General features: G+C 39.4%; 1 protein-coding gene and 1 pseudogene across 1 annotated transcript; both read right to left on the minus strand.

Annotated features, from left to right (window-relative positions):
* Positions 480-3,247, minus strand: LOC109727495 (annotated as a pseudogene).
* LOC109727596 lies at positions 17,356-22,809 on the minus strand. Its single transcript, XM_020257756.1, has 3 exons — positions 22,580-22,809; positions 19,232-20,275; positions 17,356-19,045 (listed from the first exon to the last, which is right to left on the minus strand). Exons 2-3 carry the CDS (start codon positions 20,224-20,226, stop codon positions 17,650-17,652), a joined length of 2,391 nt encoding a protein of 796 aa, XP_020113345.1. The 5' UTR covers positions 20,227-20,275; positions 22,580-22,809; the 3' UTR covers positions 17,356-17,649.

Here is a 24,485-nt window from a genome sequence, read left to right on the forward strand (position 1 = left end):
ATTTATTGAATCTTTCAAATTACAACAGCAGATACTTCCAAACCAGGCATAGAAACTGTAGAATAATAATAAGACGTCATTGGAATCCACACACGCGCGTTCCTAAAGAAACTGTACTACTCAAACATCTTAAATTAAAGAAAAAACTTCAAAAATCCTCCTCGTGATTTTAATTTTTTTTACTTTAGTACTCTGTGGTTTAAAATATATCTAGTTAGTACCATGTGGTTTCTCACTTTATCACTTTAGTACCCTGTGGTTTAAAATGTATTAAATTAGTACTCTGTGATTTTGCACTTTATCACTTTAATATCCTGTGGTCTTAATTTTGTATCAAATTAGTACCTTATGATTTTTTAAACTACAGGGTACTAAAGTGATAAAGTGTGAAACCACAGGGTACTAAAGTGATAAAGTGCAAAATCACAGGGTACTAACTTGATACACTTTAAACCACAGGGTACTAAAGAGATAAAGTGAGAAACCATAGGTACTAATTTGATACACTTTAAACATACTAAAATGAAAAATTGTGGAAACACGGGGGGTTCCTAAATTAAAGGATCGAGAGCAAACAAGACATGCATGCACGTACGTAGTTACAAGTAGAGTATGGGACCTTAACTGATCATCAGTTGGAAACACATTACACCGGAGACTGATCAGCAGCAGGAGGAGGAGCAGGAGCGTTCTCGTCGGCAGTGGGCCACCGGAGAATGCCGCCGTGAGTAAGCAATGCCCAGATGTGGGTGATGAACTCGCCGCCATGCGCCAGTGCTTGTGCGTGGCTCTTGACGTCGTCCGACGGCGCGATGTAGACCACGATCTTCGTCCACACCTCCGCCAGCTCCTTCCACACCAGCTGCTCGTTCCCCACCGCCACCACCAGCTGGTGCCCAAGCTCTGCTCCCCTCTCCGCCGCGGTCCCGTTCACGTTCTTTATGCTCGTCACGCGCACAAAATTGTTCACTTTATGATCGTGCTGTTTCAATATAGCATCCCGAATTTCCTTCACCGCAGCCTTGTACACGGTCACCGTCGCCTCCGTGTTGTCGGGCAGAAGCTCCGGCGCGAGCCCCACCAGGTACGTGCAATACTTGGACAGCGTCTCGGCTATCCTACGGTTCGCTTGCGCGTCGTGGTCATCCGACTGCTGAGGCTGCTGCTGCGACGGCGGTGACGACGGGTGCTTCATCTCGTAGAGGCTGGTGGCGATGTGCCAGACGATGATCGTCTCCGCCGCGCCATCTCTCTTGCAAGCCTGCAGCAGCTCCTCTCCCGCGGCCCCGTTCCGCCGCAGCACAGACTCTCCGATGGGCAGCACGGGACTGCGGCCTCTGTTGTCTAAGAGATACTTCACGATTTCAGCCTTCACCTCCTTTGGGACAGGCGTCGACCGCACACCGAGGTAGCGGCCGGGCAGCACGATCTTCAGTAGCGTTGACTGCACGAGGAGGAAGTGGCAGCGCAGCACGAGCTGCGAGAAGATCGGCAGGGTGCGGCGATGCGGTTCTAGGACAGAATGTTGGTTGAATTCGAACGAGGCACGCTTCCAGTAGGTCTTCACCATCCGCCACGCGGTCAGGGCGAAGCGGACGCTTCCAGATCGCCGCCACGACTGCTTCTTCGTGTAGTGGCAGAGGAGGGAGACCATGACCCAGTCGGAGAGCACGTAGATGACGACCTCCGCAAGCTCCAGCAAGAAGAGTGTGCCAATGAGGAGGAGGGTGACGATCGGATCGTACCAGATGGACACTGTCACGTGGTTCTTGAGCAGATAGAAGAGGCAGCGGAGAATGCCATCGCGGTCAATGATGATGTAGACAAAGATCACGATCCAGCAGCATGAGGGGGATCGTGGAGTAGTAGTAGTCTCTGAGGAAGGTGAGCTCGTCCTCAATCACACGGAAGACCCTGTTGAAAGTAGTAAAACTATATATTATAACATAACATTGTTCCCCTGCAAAAGGATTAGTTTTTGAAGAAGAACAGCCATTACATATTATTATTTAATATAGTATTAGCACAGGCGGGAGATTCTAAATTTTCGTCATGCATATATATATACCTCTCGCCCTTTTGCTCTTCCACCGATCCCCCGTCGCGGGGACTGATGTCCTTGTCGTCGCCAAGCAAGCCGCACAGCAAGAAGTCAAGGGACTGGCGGCGGCCGGCCTCAGCACATGGATACTCCTCGAACCTCCTCCGCAGTAGCTTATAGAGCGCGAAGGAGAGGCAGAGATCCTTGACCTTCAGTTGCGGGCAGGCAAAAAGGGTGTCGCCGCTTGCAGCCAGTCGCCACACGTCGCCGACGGTCACCATCTTTTCCCTCTGTTTAGCATCCGAGAGCTTGAGACTGTAGTAGCCGTGAGGGCCCGTCTCTCTCTCCACCTTGTCTTCTCCCATGAACACGTACTTGCATGCCATCATCACAGTCGACATTGACTTTTCTTCTTCTCCTCCTGCTGCTGCTGTTTCTTGTTGTTGTTCTTCTTCGGACAATTGGCGCATGTAACCGGCGATGAGGTGCGGGTTTTTCCCCAAGGCGAAATTGCGTTTCGCGACCTCCACGGCAGCGACTCTCTGCGTGACCTTGACGATGCTGAAAGCCCAGAGGACCACGAGTACCCATTTGACTTTGTAAGCGTAGATCAGGTAGCCGAGCCACGTGATGCGCACGATCTGCTCGACAGCATCCCACGTCGACTGCTTGTTGACGCCCTGCAGAGGGGAGGCGTTTATCGTCCTGACACCTTCGAGCTTCTTGCGGAGGAGCTCGGCGAGGAGCGTCCACAGCAGGATGAGCTGCCAACGGAGTTCTTCGTGCGAGTTCTTCGCCGCGGAGGACATGTACGACGTGAGAGGGAGGAAGAGGGCGAAAACGGCCCAGAGGAAGTAGCGGACGGTGGGAGTAGTACTGGTGGCGGAGCCAGAGAGGCGGCCGAGGAAGCCACGGACCAGGAGGACTACTGCAAGGAGGCCCATGATCACCGACACCACCACCATCAGAGCGTCGAGGGAGCGGCCCTCCCCGTCCAGCAAGGGCACGGAACAGTTGCCGGATTGCGCCATCTATATCGTGGTGCCGGCAATCGTTTCAGAATTGGAGCTGCACGCTAAAAACAAACACAGTGGCACAAAGTTATGACCGTTCTATATATTGAACCCCAATCTGAATCTCGTCCAATCCATCCTACTATACATGTATTAATCGCTGAGCTTACGCAGCTGTGTCACGTGCGTAATGGTGGAGAAAATTACAAGCGTGGAGCGGGAATTGGTGTGTGTGTGTATGTTAACATGCATGAAGAACACGAGCTTGTTTCCGAACGGGTGACAGTAGAGCGACTAATTAAAAAGTGAATTAGATTCTTTACGTACCAACTAGCGTTTCTCTTAATTTAAAAAATAAGCGACTCTTGTCCCCCCGCGTGCATGATATCGACGCATGATATATATATATATATAACATGGGCTCTACGTGGGTCTTAATTTTGTGTGCGTGTTTGAGGGAACAGAACTTTGAACAATGTTTGCATGCATGTATAGGTCCATGAAAAATAGTAGATAAACAAATATATAGTATTAATCATCTAGTATTTAACCCATAGTTTAAATATTTTCCATCTACATGTATATACCCTCTCTAGACACAACGCATATATCCTAGCTAGGGCTTAAAAATAAATAGCACATATTACTTCTATACTACCGGTAATATTCTAGCTCCACTATAGGTCGATATATAGCCCATTTTGATGTTGTAATCCCACAAATTTTCTAACCAAAAGACGTCTTAGTCTTATCATGTTCTTTAACTAAAAATCATAATGGCGTTAGTAAATTCTAGAGTGAGTACGTGGAGATAGAGATAACAATCTCTTTTTTGTTGTGGACTTAATATTTCTCTATAACTTTTTAACCAGCTAATGTACTTTTATATAAGTTATAAAATAAAAATAAAATAAAGGAATATATTAGATGTAAAGTGACTAGAACAGTTGTCCTTCAAATACGTGATGAACACAACTATATATATATATATATATATATATATTAAACTACTATACTATTTATAGTACAGGAGCTCTGGTATAATAGTCTTATTTTTAATTTTAGAGTATTTAAATTAACGATTCACACCGTTAAATATGATCTAGGGTATATGAAGTTTTTAGGAATAAAATTTTAGTTTTTTTCGACATCATTTACTTAGTAAATAAATTATGTCAAAATGGACCGTGAAAATTGAATAATTTTTAAAATTTGTGCATAGGACTTTTAAATTCAAAATCAAGAATGTTAACTTTAATCTAGATAGTTTAAAGTATTTTCTATCAAAATTTGAAGAAATTTAGATTCTTTTACACCGTTAAACTCCAAACTCGCCATAGTAGCCATTGAAAATTGACAATTTTGAAATGGTTTGATCATAAAGTAAATTATGTCGAAAAAATATAAAATTTTATTTCTAAAAGCTTTAAATACCCTAAATCAATTTTAACGGTGTGGATCGTTGATTTGAACATATATATATATATATATATATATAGAGAGAGAGAGAGAGAGAGAGAGAGAGAGAGAGAGAGAGAGAGAGAGCGAGAGTCCAGCTATATATGGTGCTTGTAAAAGCACCAAGCACTTGGTGCTTGTAAGTTTTTTACCGTTAAATCTACTACTCGGATCATTTTCAACTATTAGATTATACTATTCAACCAACCACCCACTCAACCCTAGGGGGCCCACATCATCCTAACCGCATATTTCTTAATCCAATGACTAAAAATCTATAAGTACCAATAACTTGGTACTTTTAAAAGTATAGGAGCTTAATATTATATATATATATAAAGGGCAAACTACGTACTGTAAAGACTTAGATTCGATATTCTAAGGAATTTAGATGAGATCACTTATTCTTCCTGATGCATAATCTTCTATATCCTAATCCTTGTAGCGAACTAATAAAAAACGATGGCATAACCCTTGCAAGTAACCCAAAGCGGTGGTGCGGAGAAGCCTTGCTACATACCTACTTAATTAATTTCCACACATATATTTGACAGTGTCTCGACGAAGGACAAAACAATTGAGGAGTGCCGCTCTCCAATCCCGGTTAGAGGAACGGAAATACTGCTCAGGGTAGCAATTTACGCATACAGGAGCTCAAGGATAGGTTCTCCAACTTCCATGCAGAGAACAGACCTGGTAGAATTTGTTAGCGTTGGAACCCGAACTTAGGTTTACGACCAAGTCGGTGTACTCAATGCTGATTGACGGGAGTGTAAGAGATGTTTTGTCTTCGAGGATTAGGAAATCAAAAATTCCGTTGAGAAAGTGAAGATTTTTATTTGACTAGTCCTTAAGAGAAGAACCCCTACAATGGACAACTTGCTAAAGATATATGGGATGGATGGGGGATCAGTCGTGCGTGCATTGTGCGGACGACCTAGAAATGGTTGATCACCTTTTCTCAAGACGAGTCTTTAGCTGGTTTTACTAGTGATGTCCATTCAAGTGGTTTCTGAAATCGACCTAATAGACGATCGATGTTAGGAGTCTCTCGGAAAGGCAGGCGAAACTAGGAAATGCTACGAAATCGACAAAGGGACTGGCGCTTCTAGTAGCAAGCTGGTGGACTATCCGACCGGCTGGAAAGGAATAGAATGATTTTCGTGAACCTTAACGCAAATCTGCTAGTTGTAGCTCGAAAAATCAAGTGCGTGGAAAACTCTCTCGCCATCTCTTGACTAATTTTTTGACCTAACCATGATTCTAAAATATACAAAGCAAATTGAACATTTATAGTTAATGATCTAGTCAGGTTGCTAGAAACCCAGGAAGTTTAAGAAAAAATAAGGTAGGTACAAGACTATATATCATCATTGCATCAAAAAGCTTATTTTTCCTATGCACAATTATTCACGAAAAGAGCCCAAACACATGTGGGTGTGGAGGAGAATCTATTTCACATTAACACTCTCATAAAAACCCCAATTGCTGCAGTTTTTTCTGATACTATATTGGTTATATAAAAGTTATTGGATAAGGACTTCTTCCGAAATCTATGGAAAAAGCACTTCCTCTGGAAAAGGACTTCTTTTAGAATATCTACTCATTATAGGTAGAAATGCAGCATATATAGTTGGAGATACATGTAATTATAAATACAACGATACTTATAGCTATTTGTATTTATTTGATTGGAAATAGTAAAAAAAAGTAATGCAACTATAAATAATTTGTTCGATTATATCAAATTAAAAATTGCATTTTTAAAACTTTATCACTTTATGTGTGTGATAGTGAGATTAACTTCAATATAGAAAAGAAAATACTTTTTTATTTAAAAAGTGATTGTAGCTTACCTTTTTGTTTAAAATTACTCTCCGTCGACCAACTGCTCTCGAACTGCTCCAGTTGGAATTGCGATCAATTTAGGCGTAGTTCTAACTACAGTAGTTAAAGAGAGTAATTCTAAATAAAGAATAAGCTTACCTTACTAATCACTACTGCAATAGGGGCGCCTCCTTATGTAGTTTCAACTACAGTAATTGGATTCAAATATATCAAACCAAACACCGGATTTGAAGCATCCGAATATCAATTATCAATCCTATTAAATATGATTTAAAGTATTTGAAATATCAAGAAACCAAATTTTATCATTTTATATATTTGCTATCAAGTGACTATTGAAATGAACGATAAAAAATAAAGAAAATTGTGAAAATAGCAGTTAATACGATTTTTTCAGTTTAAGATTGAAGTTGTCAAATATGATCTACATAATGGAAAAAAAAAAGTTATCAAAAATTCAATGAATTTGAATTATTCTATACCGTCAAAAACAAGCAAACTGCTTAATTATATAGGCCATTCCTGGAAAACCATTTATATTGTGGCCTAGGCAGTTGTTTCCGAATTAGAACTGCAGTACGAACAATTCAAAACAAACACAATAACACAAAGTTATATAACAATTCTACTGAACCCAGATATGAATCGCGTCAAATACTTTAAACAATTTGTATATATATATATATATATATATATATATATATATATATATATATAAAGAGAGAGAGAGAGAGAGAGAGAGAGAGAGAGAGAGAGAGAGAGAGAGAGATCTTACGTTGTTAAGCTTACAAAGCGGCGTTACGTGAAGGTGGAAGGAGATGTCGTGAAGAAGAGCGGCGAGGGGTGCGTGCATGCGTGTGTAAGTTTGTCGATCGCTAGCTTGTGTGTCTGCATGCGTTTATATAGCATGCTTGCTCGGGAATGAGTGACTGTAGAGCAACTAAAAGTGATCCAGATCAGGGGATTAATTCTTTACTTAAAATAAGCGACTCATGTCTCCACGCATGTGATTCGATGCACCAACTTTACAAAGATTGAGGAGCACAATATACGTATCCGGGTCCACGTTGTTAAGAGTTTGACATATTTGTATGTGTATGGCTATTATACTCTTGTAAGTGAGTTTGACATATTTATATAAGTATGGTTATTATACTCTCGTAAGTATAGAGCTTTTCATACTTATAAATTAATTTTAATGATGGACCTTTCGAATCGACGATCCATACCGTCAAATATGATCTAAAGTATTTAAATTTTTTAAAAAATAAATTTCGTAATTTTTTGAAATCATAATAAAATCCATCAAGTGTGTATAAAATAAATGGTCAGAATCGAACGATGTCTTAAAAATAGATGAATGGACACTTTAATTTATGATCAGAGTTATTAATCTTTATGTGAATAGAATTTTCTATTAAAAATTTAATCGATTTTGATTCTATTACACCGTTAAACTAGCAAGTATCGTATATCGGTCTTGAAAAATTATCAATTTTAAAATCTTTTGATCATAAGGTAAATGATATCAAAAAATTATGAAATTTGATTTCTAAAAATTTTAAATGCTCTAAATAATGCTTAACGGTATGGATCATCGATTTGAAAACTCAATCACCGAAAACAACTTAGGAGTACGAAGGCGATCGTACTCACAAGAGTATAGTAACCAGATATATATATATAGAGTCCGGCTACTATACTATCTATAGTACGGGAGCTCCCGTATTATAGTATTGTTTTCGATCTTCGGGCATTCAAATCAACGATCCACACCATTAAAACTGATCTAGAGTATTTAAAGTTTTTAGAAATAAAATTTTATATTTTTTCGATATCGTTTATTTTATGATCAAAATATTTCAAAATTGTCAATTTTCAATAGCTATTATGACGAGTTTGGAGTTTAACGGTGTAGAAGAATCTAAATTTCTTCAAATTTTGATAGAAAATTCTTTAAACTATATAGATTAAGGTTAACATTCTTGATCTTGAATTTAAAAGTCCTATGCTTAAATTTTAAAGAGTATTCAATTCCTACCGTCCATTTTGACATAATTTATTTACTAAGTAAACGATATCGAAAAAAACTAAAATTTTATTCCTAAGAACTTCATATACCCTAGATCATATTTAACGGTGTCGATCGTTGATTTGAATGCCCTAAGATCGAAAACAACACTATAGTACGGGAGCTCCCGTACTATAGATAGTATAGTAACCTAATTCTATATATATATATATATATATAACTAGGCTGTCATACTATTAATAATGCTAAGTCATTGGTGCTATTAGGTTTTCAATTCTTGGATGAAGAGATGTGCGGTTAGGATTATAGTGGTCCCCTAGTGCTGAGTGGGTGATTAGTTGAATAGTATGATCTAACATATGAAAATGATTAAAATGATAGATCTAACGGTATAAAACTTTATAGTACCAAACATTTTGTACTATTTATAGCATGATAGCCGGACTCATATATATAGATTTTCCTTTTTTTTGAATTGTGCTAGATCTATGACCCACTTTGCGTCGTAATTAATCCTACAACTATTCTAATCTAATACCAATTTTTTCTTCACTTATCTTATCACGTTTTCTTTTATTTACTAAAACCAAAAGAGGTTACTAAACCTTCTGTTACCATATATATTACATACCATATATATATTATATATGTTACCATATATAATATATATATATTACTATGTATATTACTTTCTTATTAGGATAGTATTATTTATTTCTTTGTATAACAGGATATAATCCTGTACTTCCATGTAAAGCTTTTCCTCTCTCTATATAAGAGAATGGATTTAGATGAATAATATACAGAAAATTTCTCAAATCTCTTGTTTCATGGTATCAGAGCCCTTCTAGGGTTTTATTCTCTTTCGACGACTTTTGCTCATCTCCTCAGAAGGCGAATTGTTCGTCCAGATCAGCACCACGTCCGAGGACGACACGATCCTATCCTAGTGGTTAACTGGGGCTGCGATTGTCATCATCACGTCTGTGTGGCTGCGCATCATATCTCGACATACGTCTGACCAAGTTGCTAGGAGTCTCTAGCAAGCCACTTCTTCAGATTTGTCCATTCTATCTCTTCTCTTTATTTATTTAAGTTATGACATCTTCTACCAATCAATTTCCTCAACTAGATGTCAAATTATCTGGTTCTAATTACCGGGAGTGGTCGGTGTCTGTAAAACTTTTACTTGATGCCCTAGACTTAACAGATCATATTAATGACACTAGCCCTCCTGCTGATGAGAAGAAACTCAAAGAGTGGAATAATGCTGACAGACGTACTCGTGGAATTATATCCACGTCTGTAGAAATTGACATCAGAATGCAGTTGGTGAGTTTCACTACAGCTCAGCAAATGTGGGCTCATCTTCAAAAACTATATGAGCAATCTAGCCATGCTCAATCATATGCTGAATTCCAAGAGATCACATCGGCCCATCAAGGTGAACGCTCCATTCAGGAGTTCTATAGCTTTATGCAAGCACGGTGGCGCCAACTATCCATCATGGACGAATCATTATGCCAGACTTGTTTGGCTTGCACTTGTGCTACCAAACAAACGCAAATTCGTGATCAACAGCGTCTTTTTCAATTTATTATGCGTCTACGGCCAGAGTTCGAGGCCTTACGAGGCCAACTTCTTCATCGATCTCCGCTACCCACCATTGATGCTGCACTTGCAGAGCTTATTGCAGAGGAAACTCGTCTTCGAGTATTGCATTCCTCCAGTCCTTCAACACCGACTGTACTTGCTGCTCCCAATCAAGTTCCTCCTGAGCCTTTGAGTTCTACTAATTCGTTTGTTCCTCGAAAGAACAAACGCAATATCCAATGCAAATATTGCCAACTCTGGGGGCATCATATTCAAGATTGCAGGAAAAAGAAGTGGGCTGATCAACAACGACATTCTCCACGTGGTTATCCTGCTGCTGCTTCTACTTTGCAGATCGAGCATCCTTTCAATACTTCTTCTAACAACGTAGGACATCACACTGCTTCTACTCAACTCAGCTGGCCTCAACTAATGCAGCTACTTCAACAGAGCAATCTGAATAACTCGACTCCAAAAGAGCCAGAATCCAGTCCTCAGACATCATCAGCACCACCAGGTTTTGGTTCCCTTTCAACACCTAGCTTTGGAGGTAATTCTAAGAATTCCTGGGTTCTAGACTCAGGTGCTTCTTTTCATATGACTCCACATGATTCATTACTTTCTTCACCTTCCCTATTGTCTTCTCCGCTCAATATTTTTACTGCTGATGGTACACCACTTCCTGTTACTCATTATGGTACATTATCACCTACCATTGGTAATTCTGCCAAATTTTATGTGCCCTCTGTTTTACACATACCAAAACTTTCTTTAAATCTTTTATCTGTTAGCCAAATTACTGATCATGATTGTACAGTTACATTTGACTCATCTTCTTGTCGTGTTCAGGATCGTCGAACAGGGACTTTGATTGGACAGGGCCATAGGCGTGATGGCTTGTACTACATGGATCATCTGCATCTACCATCCAACCATAACTCTGTTAACGCCACCACTACTTCAACCATCTCTAGCTCTACTTTATGGCATCGTCGCTTAGGTCACCTTTCTTTCGAACATCTTAATGTTTTAGTTCGTCGTGGTGTATTAGGCAAATTTTCTGTTTCCAATAATCTTAGTTGTATGGGTTGCAAACTTGCTAAACATACTACTCAACCTTTTCCTGCTAGTAACTCTGTCTCTCATGCTGCTTTTGATTTAATTCATTCTGATGTTTGGGGTCCTGCTCCTATTTCTACACGTATTGGTAATCGATACTATGTGATCTTTGTGGATGACTATTCTCGTTTTACCTGGATATATTTTATGAACAACCGGTCTGAACTATTGCAAATATATAAAAATTTTACAGTTATGATTCAAAATCAATTTGGCACAAATATTAAAATTTTTCGTTCAGACTCTGGTGGTGAATATATCTCTTCTGAATTCAGACAAATTCTTGCAAGTCAAGGCACCTTACCTCAGCTTTCTTGCCCATATGCTCATCAACAAAATGGGGTTGCTGAAAGAAAGCATCGTCATATCATGGATACTGCTCGGTCTCTTCTTTTTGATAGTTCTGTTCCTTCACAATTTTGGGCTGATGCTGTCAATACAGCTGTTTACTTAATCAACATTATGCCTTCCAGTGTCCTTTCAGGTGTCTCTCCTAGTGAGCGGTTGTTTGCCAAGCCTCCTTCATATGATCATCTACGAGTCTTCGGTTGCACTTGCCTTGTTTTGCTACCTCCTCACGAACGAAATAAACTGTCTCCTAAATCTGCTATTTGTATCTTTCTAGGGTATAGTCTTGAGCATAAAGGGTATCGTTGCTATGATCCTAACACGAGACGTCTTCGGATTTCTCGTGATGTGATTTTCTTTGAGCATCTTCTCTATTATGCCCAACCCACACCAGCCACTGCATCTTCTTCATCTGCCCCTATCGATCTTTCCTTTTTGCATGATTCTTTTCCAGAGCATTCCTCTTTTCCTGAGGACTCTATCTCTCCTAATACCTCTCCTGCAGATGAAAGTGAAGTTCATGCCTCTCATGATGGTCCTTCTGTCGAAGCTCCAACCGACGATCCTCCGACATCCGTGCGTCGCTATCCCCTTCGAGAGCGCCAGCCCAAAAGGTTCTTTGGTTGTGTTACCTCACATTCTCTTTCTCCCCATTTCCATTCTTTTCTTGCTACCATCCATACTCACCAGGAACCACGAACATACCGCCAAGCTGCTACCATTCCTGAGTGGCAAGATGCTATGTCTGACGAACTTAAGGCTCTTCACAACACCGGTACCTGGACGCTTGTTCCTCTTCCTCCAGGAAAGGTTCCAATCAGTTGCAAATGGATCTACAAAGTTAAGACGAAGTCTGATGGTTCTATTGATCGATATAAGGCTCGCTTGGTTGCTCGCGGCTTTACTCAAGAGTATGGCATCGATTACGAGGAGACATTTGCTCCGGTTGCCAAAATGACCTCTGTTCGCGTTCTTATTGCTGTTGCTGCCTCTCGTGGTTGGCCGTTATATCAACTTGATGTTAAGAATGCTTTTTTACATGGTGATCTTCACGAAGAAGTTTACATGGAGCCACCTCCTGGTCTTAATCATCCGCCTGGTCATGTCTGCTTACTTCGCAAGGCGTTGTATGGTCTTAAACAAGCTCCTCGTGCTTGGTTTGAGAAGTTCTCGACTGCCGTTATCTCTGCTGGTTTTCGTCAGAGTGAAAATGATCATGCATTATTCATTCACTCTTCTGCTCGTGGTACTACTGTTTTACTTCTCTATGTTGATGATATGATTATCACTGGTGATGATCCCGATTTTATACATTTTATCAAAGCTTTCTTTCAACGTCAATTTGAAATGAAGGATCTCGGGCTTCTCCGTTATTTTCTAGGTATTGAAGTAGCCTACGGTTCTAAAGGCTATTTGCTATCTCAACGGAAGTACACAGCGGATCTCATCTCTCGTGCTGGTATTACTGACAATGACACAGTCAATACTCCTATGCAACTTCATCAAAAACTGACTCCTACCATGGGTGAGCCACTTTCAAATCCCACGCGCTATCGGGAGTTAGTTGGAGCTCTTATTTATCTCACTATCTCTCGTCCAGATATTGCTTATGCTGTCCACATAGTAAGCCAATTTGTTCAGGAACCAACTTCTGTTCACTATGCTGCTGTTCTTCGCATTCTCCGCTATCTTCGTGGCACTATTAACCAGAGTCTTTTCTTTTCTTCTACCTCGGAACTTGCACTTCGAGCTTATTCTGACGCTGATTGGGCTGGGGACCATACTGATCGTCGATCCACCACGGGTTATTGCATCTTTCTTGGTGATTCGCTTATTTCCTGGCGAGCTAAGAAACAGAATATTGTCTCCAAATCTAGTGCCGAAGCTGAGTATCGTGCTATGTCTGCTACAGCATCTGAGATTGTTTGGCTTCGTCGTCTTCTTGGTGATATTGGCATTACTTGCTCTACTCCGACACCTCTGTATTGTGACAATCAAAGTGCCATCAAGATTGCTAATAATCCGGTATTTCATGAACGCACTAAACATATTGAAATTGATTGTCACTTCGTTCGGCATCATTTTCTTAATGGCACACTGGCCTTACCGTTTATATCTTCTCGTCTTCAGCTTGCCGACTTCTTCACAAAGTCTCATACCACACAACGTCATCATTTTCTTTTATCCAAACTCTCGGTGTTTAACCCACCTTGAGTTTGCGGAGGGGTGTTACCATATATATTACATACCATATATATATTATATATGTTACCATATATAATATATATATATTACTATGTATATTACTTTCTTATTAGGATAGTATTATTTATTTCTTTGTATAACAGGATATAATCCTGTACTTCCATGTAAAGCTTTTCCTCTCTCTATATAAGAGAATGGATTTAGATGAATAATATACAGAAAATTTCTCAAATCTCTTGTTTCACCTTCAACACCATTGGACAAGGGGTTGTACGGATTACAACCCTTCTTGGTTGTAGGCTTACCATTTCTCTTTTTTTTTTTTTTCATGTTACTATCTTCCTCGTGGTAACATCCATATTTGTTGCGAGACGAGTCTCTCATTCTTTCTTATTGGATTTTTTATAAATCTGTCGTCCAATAGCATGTTGAGATTCAGAAGGAAAATTTTTAGATTGGAACAATGGAATAAATCATATCACACCAAATTGTCTCTACGAAATAAACAACAGGAAAAATGAGAGGACAAAAAAAAAGAGAAAAAGAAAAAGAGAGTAAAAAAAAAAAACATTGAAGTGTCAAAATGAGAAGAGTATACAAGACTAATTGTATTAAAGCTTACTTTATGTCTTTATTGCTGCTTGCAAGAGACTTAAAGAGTGTTACAAACCGACAATCAAATGGACAAAAGTTTTATGGGCACAGTCCCCAAACTAATTATGCGGATCGGCGCCACATGGCCGATCCGACAGCCATGTTTCTCAATTGCGTTTTCTCTCTCTCTAAAAACACAGGTTTTTTTTTTTTTCTTTCCATCTATGGCCGTTGGATCGGCTACGTGGCGCCGATCGGCATAATCCCCTAATTAATTAGTTTGGGGACTATGCCGATAAAACTTTTGTCCCAATCAAATTACTATTAGAAGTTTTTAGCTAAAACGATTTTTGAGCCATAAAATTTAATTAATTGCTAATAGAAAGATTAATTAATTGCTAGTAGCTAATGGCACTGCAACAGAATTAGGTTATAGGGACACATGTTTGGGACACTTTTATATAAGTGTCCTATTTATACTAAAACTTAAAAAAAATCTACTAATGCCTAAATATAAAGTCCAATCCAACCAAAAACAAAAGATTACTCTACTCAACTCATCCCACCCAGCCCATTTGGGCCGATTACAAATAGAAAAGAAAAAAAAAAAGAAAAATCGATTACTATCTCCCCTTCTCTCTTCACTCAATCCACTGAAATTCTAGACGTAGAACCCTTCCCTGTCGTCCTCCTTCGTCACCACAACCAACGAGATAAAGTTTCGGCGGTTGCTAAATACTTAAATAAGTGTTGGTAAATTAGCAACACTCTTTTAAGTTATAGTGACATTTTTTAACTGTCACTATAGACCTAGCGACCCTACATATAACAACACTTTTTAAAAGTGTCGGTAATTTAACTAGCAGCACTTTTTTTGACCTATACCAACATTTAAAAGTGTCGCTATAGACCGTTTTTATTGTAATGTGGTGCTATAAAATTTAACAAAATTTTTAACTTAACTAACTGTAAAAAAATTAGAAGTTAAAATCAAAAAAATCTAAGTGGAAGGAGAATATTTCAGAATAACCTATCGGTCTATAGCTGTTTTGACCTTTAAAAAAAAAAAAAAAAAAAAAAAACTTTTGGCCCAAACTTTAACTTGTTATAATTTTTAACTCGAATTTTTTAGATTGTACTATTCAAGTCTCAAAATCTAATTAAGTTGACTGAATGATAATGTATCCCTAATACGATACTGGTGTGGTTGATGATGTGACAATGAATATGGTGCCATGTCATTACCACATCAGCGATGTATCATTATTCGGTCATTTAAATTGGAATATGAAACTTGATTGCCGCAACTAGAAAGTTCGAGATATAAATTGCAACAAATTAAAGTTTAACGATCAAAATTTCACGCAACTCATAGTTTGAGGCCAAAAGAAAAATAAAATCTAGCCTTTCTTTTTTCAAAATTTTTCATAGTTATTTAATGGTCTGTTTTGGTTCAACTTAAAACCGTAAAAAATAATTTTCGGTGGAAAAAAATTTTACGTTTTATAATATTTGGTTTGCAAGAAAAAAAAAGAAAAATTTTCATCAACATTTGTTTGGTTGCGAGAAAAAAAATCATATTTGCTTGATTAGGTGGAAAAAAATTAATGAAAAAAATTTTACGCAGCTTGAGTTTTTATTTTTCGCCGAAAAATAGCAAAAAACGAAACTTCAATTTTTCTCCAAATCCATAAAAATATTTTTATATGGAACAAATAAACGAAAAAGTATTTTTCAAATCGAAAGTAATTTTTCAATTCGTTTTACGTCGAACCAAACACCCCCTAAATATTGAAGAGACTCATACCAAATGTAGTGGCCCACGTTTAACAAAGAGGCCCATGCCCAAATACTAAGGCCTGTTTCTTTGACATAAAAAGGCCCAATTACGGCCCACGGAGCTCTCCTAAACCTTCGCGCTCTCGAGGCTCGGCCCCCTTTGCCCTAATTTTGCGTCATCGTCGTCCCCAACTCCACTTTTGTTGGAACCCTAATGAGTCCCCCTTCAATCGATCCTCTCTCTCTCTCCTTTTTCTTTTTAGTTCGACCGATTGAGCTCAATCCTGCTTTCTTAATCAGTTGGGAAGTGAACCGCCCCGCGTGTTCGCGTCGGGGATTTGCAGCTCCTCTCGGGATTCGTCGATGGGAATCGCAGCAAAGGTGTGATTTTTGGGGTTCTCGGATTGGGATTCGATCCTTTCTTTGACCCACCTCGTGTATTCTTTGGTAAAGTTTTGAGCTTGTGGGCTAATCTCGGATCATTATGCAGTGCAATGGAGTAATGGGATTGCAAGGGAAGGGTTCCGCTTCCCGAAAAGGTCGTTTCATGGTACGGCTCACGTATGACTGGAGTGGGATAAATTTATAAGAGACGAACATACAAGTAATAAATTATTGGGCCAGTGTTTAAGCCTAAGAAGTTATTATTGTTAGCGAGTCGGATCATTACATTTAATATCAGAGTCTGATAACCAGCTGAAATTATAAGGATGAGTCTCGGATCGGACTGGCGAGTACGTTAGGATCTAAACCGGAAAGGAGTACGGAAAGGAGTATGTGACACCCGAATAATCCTAAATCTTTCAAGACACAGTCTGTTTAGCCTAGATTGTCTTACTACTGCTATTTGGAAACAATTTAATTCAATCATTTTGGTTTCAGATTGAACTAAACTCAGGTGAACATTACTATTGTAAGTGGCAAGTTCTTTATTTTTTGTAGTTTTATTTTTTAAAAAATAAAATATATAGAAAACTCTTATATAAATACTAGTTTTATTTAAAATATATATTTTTGTCATCTTTAAGAATATTTTTGCTATAAATTATAAGAAATAGGCAGAATAGTTCGGGAACTCTAACAGCGGGGGCTAAATGTATCAATTTGAAATTTCAAGGGAATGAAATATAAGTTTTTGAAAATCAAAGAGGATAAGTAAAAAAATTTAAGTATTTACAGAAATTTTTTTTGTATTTTAGCCTTTAAAACAATTAGTAAATTAAAAACTTAAAAAGTTCTTCCACTTGCTGTATGTTTGTTGTATGATAAATAGTCGAATAGTAACCATAAACACATATGTTCCAAGGAGAGGATGCCCTTCATCATTCAGAATATATATGATCAATGCACGTACCTTTATTTCTTGAAACTTTCAAATTAATTACAACAGCAGATACATCCATGTCAATTTTGCGACCTAATTAATTAATTCCAAACCAGGCCTATAACCTGTAGAATAATAAGAAGATGTCATTGCAATCCACACACGCGCGTTCCTAAACGAGCACGATCTACTCAAACATCTTAAATTAAAGGAGAGCAAACAATGCATGCATGCACGTACGTAATTATAAGTAGAGTATGAGACCTAGCTAAACTGATCATCAGTTGGACACTCATCACACCGGAGACTGATCATCAGCAGCAGCAGGAGGAGGAGGAGGAGGAGGAGCGTTCTCGTCGGCAGCGGCGGGCCACCGGAGAATGCCGCCATGAGTAAGCAACGCCCAGATGTGGGTGATGAACTCGCCGCCGTGTGCCAGCGCTTGCGCGTGGCTCTTGACGTCGTCCGACGGTGCAATGTAGACCACGATCTCCGTCCACAGCTCCGCCAGCAACTTCCACACCTGCCACTCTTCCAGCCGCTCGTCCCCCACCAGCTGCTCGTCCAGCAGCTCGTCCTCCACCAGCCGCTCGTCCCCCACCAGCTGGTGCCCGAGCATCGCTCCCCTCTCCGCCGCCGTCCCATTCGCCTTCTTCATGCTCGTCACGCGCTCGAAATTGTCCGCTTTATGATCACGCCGTCTCAATATAGCATCCTGAATTTCCTTCACCGCAGCCTTGTACACGGTCGCCGTCGCCTCCGCGTCGTCGGGCAGCAGCTCCGGCGCGAGCGCCACCAGGTACGCACAATACTTGGACAGTGTCTCGGCAATCCTACGGTTCTCTTGCATGTCGTGGTCGTCGGACTGCTGAGGCTGCTGCTGCGACGGCGGCGACGACGGGTGCTTCATCTCGTAGAGGCAGGTGGCGATGTGCCAGACGATGATCGTCTCCGCCGCGCCGTCGCTCTTGCAAGCCTGCAGCAGCTCCTCTCTCGCGGCCCCGTTCCGCCACAGCACGGACTCTCCGATGGGCAGCACAGGGCCGCGGCCTCTGTTGCCTACGAGATACTTCGCGATCACCGCCTTCACCTCCTTCGGGACGGGCGTCGACCGCACACCGAGGTAGCGGCGGTGCAGCACGATCTTCAAGAGCGTCGACTGGACGAGGAGGAAGCGCTGGCGCAGCACGAGCTGCGAGAAGATCCGCAGGGTGCGACCGCGCGGTTCTAGGATAGAATGCTGGTTGAATTTGAACTCGACACGATTCAAGTAGGTCTTCACCCTCCGCAGCATGGTCAGGGCCCAGCCGACGATCTCAAATTGCCGCCACGACGGCTTCTTCGCATAGATGCAGAGGAGGGAGACCATGACCCAGTCGGAGAGCACGTAGACGACGACCTCCACCAGCTCCAGCGAGAAGAGTGTGGCGATGAGGAAGAGCGTGATGGTCGGATAATACAGGATGGACACTGTCACCTCTTTATTGATGAGCTGATCGAAGACGCACCAGATAAGGCCATCGCGCCCAATGACGATGCTGACGAAGATCACGATCGAGCAGAAGAGCGGGATGACGAACACGAGCGCGCAGTTGAGGAGGAAGAACCAGAGATTCGACAGCATGAGGGGGATCGTGGAGTAGTAGTAGTCGCTGAGGAAGCTGAGCTCGTCCTCAATCACACGGAAGACCCTGTTGAAAGTGCGCAGTAAAACTATATATTAAAACTCATATGTATCGTTGTTCGATCCCCTGCAATAGAATTAGTTTTAGTTTTTGAAGAAGATCGATCGGTTATTACATATTATTATTTAATACAAGTATTATTGGCGCAGGCAAGAGATTCTAAATTTTCGTCGTGCATATATATATATATACCTCTCGCCCTTGTCACGGGGACTGTCGTCATTGTCGTCACCGAGCAAGCCGCGCAGCAAGAAGTGAAGGGACTCATGGCGGCCAGCCTCAGCGGACGAATACTCCTCGAACCTCCTCCGCAGTAGCTTATAAAGAGCGAAGGAGAGGCAGAGGTCCTTGAGCTTCAGCCGCCGCGAGGCAAAAAGGGTGTCGCCGCTTGCAGCCAGTTGCCACACGTCGCCGACGGTCACCATCTTCTCCCTCTCTTCGGCAACCGAGAGCGGGAGACTGTAGCCGTGAGGGCCCACCTTTCTCGTCACGTTGTCTTCTCCCATGATCACGTACTTGCATGCCTTCATCGCCGTCGTTGCGTTATTTACTACTTCTCCTCCTGTTGCTGCTGCTGTTTCGTGTTGTTGTTGTTCTGCTGCTTCTTCGGACAATTGGCGCATGTAACCGGCGATGAGGTGCGGGCTTTTCCCCAAGGCGAAGGAGCATTTGGCGAACTCGACGGCAGCGACTCTCTGCGCGACCTTGACGATGCTGAAAGCCCAGAGGGCGACGAGTACCCATTTGATTGCGTACGTGTAGATCAGGTAGCCGAGCCATGCGATGCGCACGATCTGGTCGACGGCATCCCACGTCGACTGCTTGTTGACGCCCTGCAGAGGGGAGTCGTTTATCGTGCTGACGCCTTCGAGCTTCTTGCGGAGGATCTCGGCCAGGATCATCCACAGCAGGATGAGCTGCGGACGGAGGACTTCGCCCGAGTTCTTCACCTCGGAGAACATGTACGACGTGAGAGGGAGGAAGAGGGCGAAGACGACCCAGAGGAAGTAGCGGACGGTGGGAGTAGCACTGGCGGCGGCTCCAGAGAGGCGGCCGAGGAAGCCACGGACCAGGAGGAGAACTGCGAGGAGGCCCATGATCACCGACACCACCACCATCAGAGCGTCGAGGGCGGTGCCGCCCGCCCTGTACTGCAAGAGAGTCGTACAGTTGCCGGATTGCGTCATCTATAACGCGGTGCCGACAATCGGTTTCAGAATTACAGCTAGCCGCACGCTAAAAGCAAACACAATGGCACAAAGTTAGTTATGACCGTTCTACTGTCTGTTGTATATTAGTATTATATATATATATATAGAGAGAGATTAGAGAGGAGAGAAGAGGAGCAGAGAGGAGAGAGAGAGAGTGGGCTGCGGTGTGCTAATGTCATTGGTGCTACAAGTTTTGGCCATTTAGATTAAAGTATTCGGGTATTAGCGATGATTGGGCCCCTAGGCTTGAGTGCCGGTGGTTGGGGTTGAATAGTATGATTTATCCGGGGTGAAATATGATCTAAAAAAGAGTAGATTAAGGCGAAAACTTCGGCTCCACCAAGTGTTTCGTGCTATTAATAGCCATGTAGCCGATCTGCTGCTGTTCTCAGAAGCCACGAGGCCTCCGTGCTCCTAAATCATTTTCGATGATAAAGTTTCCAAATCGAAGATCGGCTCTGATCTAGTATATTTAAAATATCTAGAAAATAAACTTTATACTTTTTCGATATCATTTACCTAATAATTGAAAGAGTTCAAAATCAATGGCTGAAAATAAAAATATCACAAAAAGTGGTGATATAGTATTAAAATTTTCGATCAAACATATTGATCTTGTTATAAATAGTAAAAAGAATTTTTGTATCAAAATTTTATCTGATTTGAATACTTCTACACCGTTAAACTTGCAAGCGCTATACATCAACCATTAAAAATTATTATTTTTGAACCCTTTCGATCGCTAGGAAAATGATACCGAAAAATCACAAAAATTATTTTCTAGATAATTCAAATACGCTAGATCAAGTCTAACGGAGCCGATCGTCGATTCGGAAGCTCTATCATCGAAAAGGACTCAGGAGCACGGAGGCCTCCGTGCTCCTGAGAGCACAGTAGCCCTGCTCTATATATATACTGTGCTCTCAGAAGCACGAAGGCCTCTCAGGAGCACGGAGGCCTCCGTGCTCCTGAGCCGTTTTCGATAATAGAGTTTTCGAATCGACGATCGGCTCCGTTAGACTTGATCTAGCATATTTGAATTATCTAGAAAATAATTTTTGTGATTTTTCGGTATTATTTCCTAACGATCGAAAGGGTTCAAAATCAACGGCTGAAAATAAAATCTCAGGAAAAGTGGTAATATAACATTAAAATTTTCGATCACAGATATTAATATTGCAACAAATAATATAAATAATTTTCTATCAAAATTTCATCTGATTTGAATTTTTCTACACCGTTAAATTTGCAAACGATATACATCAACCATTAAAAATTATTCTAATGGGAATCGAAGAAGAAAGAGTCTAGAAGGAGATAAGGGGGCATAGATAGAGGGAAGAAGAAGTGGAGGAGAAAGGGATTAGGTTAAGAGAAAGTTCAATATATCAATATTATTCTCCTTTTTCTCTCATGTTAAACTATCTTTCATATAGTAACATCCATATTTTTTTTTGAGAATAGGTAGCACGCTACCTGCTTCACTTATTGAATAAATGAATTAGGCTACAGAGATGAGACAACCAAAATCTCGAGAAGAGAAAAAAAAAAACAAAAAAAAAAAAATGGTGCAAAATTTTCTAAATGGTGCAACCTTAATCTAAAGAGTGTAAAATCTATTTCAAAATAGTGTAATTTTTATATCAAATAGTGNAGAAAAAAAAAAACAAAAAAACAAAAAAAAAAAGCCGATGTCATAGATTGTCTTTCCAAGATTCAATCAAAAGCCGATGTAGTAACATCCATATTTGCTACAAGACGAGTCTCTCATTCTTTCTTATTGGATTCCCTTTTAAATTTGTCATCTAATAGCATGTTGAGATTCAAGCGAAAAACTTTTAGATTGGAATAATAGAATAAATCATATCACACCAAACTGTCTCTACGAAATAAATAACAGGAAAAATAAAAGGACAAAAAAAAGGAAAAAGAAAAGGAGAGTAAAAAAAAAAAAAACATTAAAATGTCAAAATGAGAAGAGTATACAAGACTAATTGTATTAAAGCTTACTTTAATTATGTCTTTATTGCACAGCTTGCAAGAGACTTAAGAGTGTTGCAAACCACAATCAAGTTACTATTAGAAGTATTTAGCTAGAACGATTTTTGAGCCATAAAATTTAATTAATTGCTAATAGATAGATTAATTAATTGCTAGTAGCTAATTGTGCTATAAAAATTAACAAAATTTTTTAACTTAAATAACTGCAAAAAAAATTAGAAGTTAAATTCAATCGGTCCTCTCTCTCACTCTTTTTTCTTTTCAATTCAATCAATTGAGTTCAATCGTGCAGCTTTCTTAATGAGTTGGGAATTGAATTGTTGCGTACCTGACTCAACGCAACCCGTCTATAATGATATTTTTTGAGACCAGGATGATGTCGAGGATGATGGCCTACGATCCGACCCTCGATGCTGCAGTACAAGAGGGTTAGAGAGAGAGAGAGAGAGAGAGAATAAAGGAATGAATGGGAATGGAAGAAGAAAGAGTCTAGAAGAAGGAGAGAAGGGAGTGTAGATATATGTAGAGGGAAAAAGAAGTGGAGGAGAAAGAGATCAGGTTAAGAAAAAAGTCAATATATTATCAATATTATTCTCTTTATTTTTCTCATGTTACATTACATCTGCCTCTTTTTATTCCCCTAAACATCGTACCGAAATGATAAATCTAAACTCCTAGGTACTAAACTGAAATTAAGAAAAAAAAAATAAGAGTTTGAGCCTTTGGGCCTTAATTTGTACTAGTTAAGAACTCGCGCGATGCAGCGGGAAGATATTATTATAATAAATTATATATATATAGTTCAGCTACTATATTTATATAAGTATAGAATTCTTTATACTTATAAACTTTCGAATTAATTTTAAGATTAATTCTGGATTTAAATTCAAAATTTTAAATTTTTAACTTTGGGGATTTAAAATGAAATATAAAGTTTAGGAACTAAAATAGACATGCAAAAAAAAGCTAAATATAAATATAATTTAAGATTAATCACAATTCATAATAGTATAAATTATATATAAATATAAATAAATAAAATTTTGAATTAATTTTAAAATTAATTTTGGATTTAAATTGAAAATTTTGAATTTTATTTTTGGGCACTAAAGTGAAAAATAAAGTTTTGGGACTAAAGTTGACATAAAAAAAAGCTAAACAGGCGATAGTATGATAATATCGTTAAAATCTAAAATTTCTTTTAACAGTACCATTTTATTGCGGAATCAAGAGATTTAAAATTTTGATTGCAAAAAAAAGATTAAGAATGAAAATAAAAAATAATGAAAAGGTTCAGATCAATATGTGATTAATTTTTAAAAAAATTGTATTTTTATTAATCAAGAGATTTGAAGATTTGATTGTAAAAAGAATTAGGGACCAAAAAAAGTAGCAAAAAGCTTAGGGATCAATGTGCAATTTATTTTAAAAAGTTGTATGTGGGCCCTACACCCTCCCTAAAATAAGGGGAGGGCTTCAACTCTATAAAGAGGGGACCATTATTTGCATATTGGGGGTTGGTTTTAGTGATTAGGAGCGACTCATCTCCAATAATAATCTCCCTCAAAAGACCAAGCAAAAAAATAAAAATAAGTGTGAGACTCATTAATAAGTATTAGATTATATAGATGAGCTTTTGCATTAAATAAACAATTACAATTGAATTTACAAATAGCGCAGTGCTTTCCTTCAGTATAGAGCAACTTAAACTATTTAAATATAAGCATATATTAATTCAGCGTTTTGTTTCATATATATATATATATATCAATTATCAATAAAGAGAAAAAAAAATGATAATATAAATGGTTTATTTTTTTATTGAACAAATTAAATATAGTTTTTGTTCGATAATTTAGTTTGAAGTAATAGAGAACTAATGAGAAAATTGTAATAAATTAAACATATTAACGCTTTTGCGAATAGATTTATCAAAGCATACATGGTTGGATGCTACCTGCACTACAACAGAATTAGGTTATAGGGACACATGTTTGGGACACTTTTGAGTAAGTGTCCCATTTATGCTAAAACTTAAAAAAATATCTACTTATGCCTAAATATAAAGCCCAATCCAACCAAAAATAAAAGATTACTCTACTCAACCCACCACACCCAGTCCATTAGACCCGATTGTAAACAGAAAAGTAAAAAAAAAAGAAAAATCAATTACATCTTTTCTTCTCTCTTCACTCAATCCACTGAAATTCTAGACGAAGAGCCTTTCCTGTCGT

Source organism: Ananas comosus, linkage group 22 (assembly GCF_001540865.1).
Source record: "Ananas comosus cultivar F153 linkage group 22, ASM154086v1, whole genome shotgun sequence".
NCBI lineage: Eukaryota > Viridiplantae > Streptophyta > Magnoliopsida > Poales > Bromeliaceae > Ananas > Ananas comosus.

What these genes read in the sequence shown, in the direction of transcription:
- LOC109727596 (XM_020257756.1), bottom strand. Translation starts at nt 20,226, where the DNA reads ATGACGCAATCCGGCAACTGTACGACTCTCTTGCAGTACAGGGCGGGC. An exon ending in CCCCGTGACAAGGGCGAGAG is followed by an intron (nt 19,046 to 19,231) that starts GTATATATATAT and finishes CACTTTCAACAG; the next exon opens with GGTCTTCCGTGTGATTGAGG.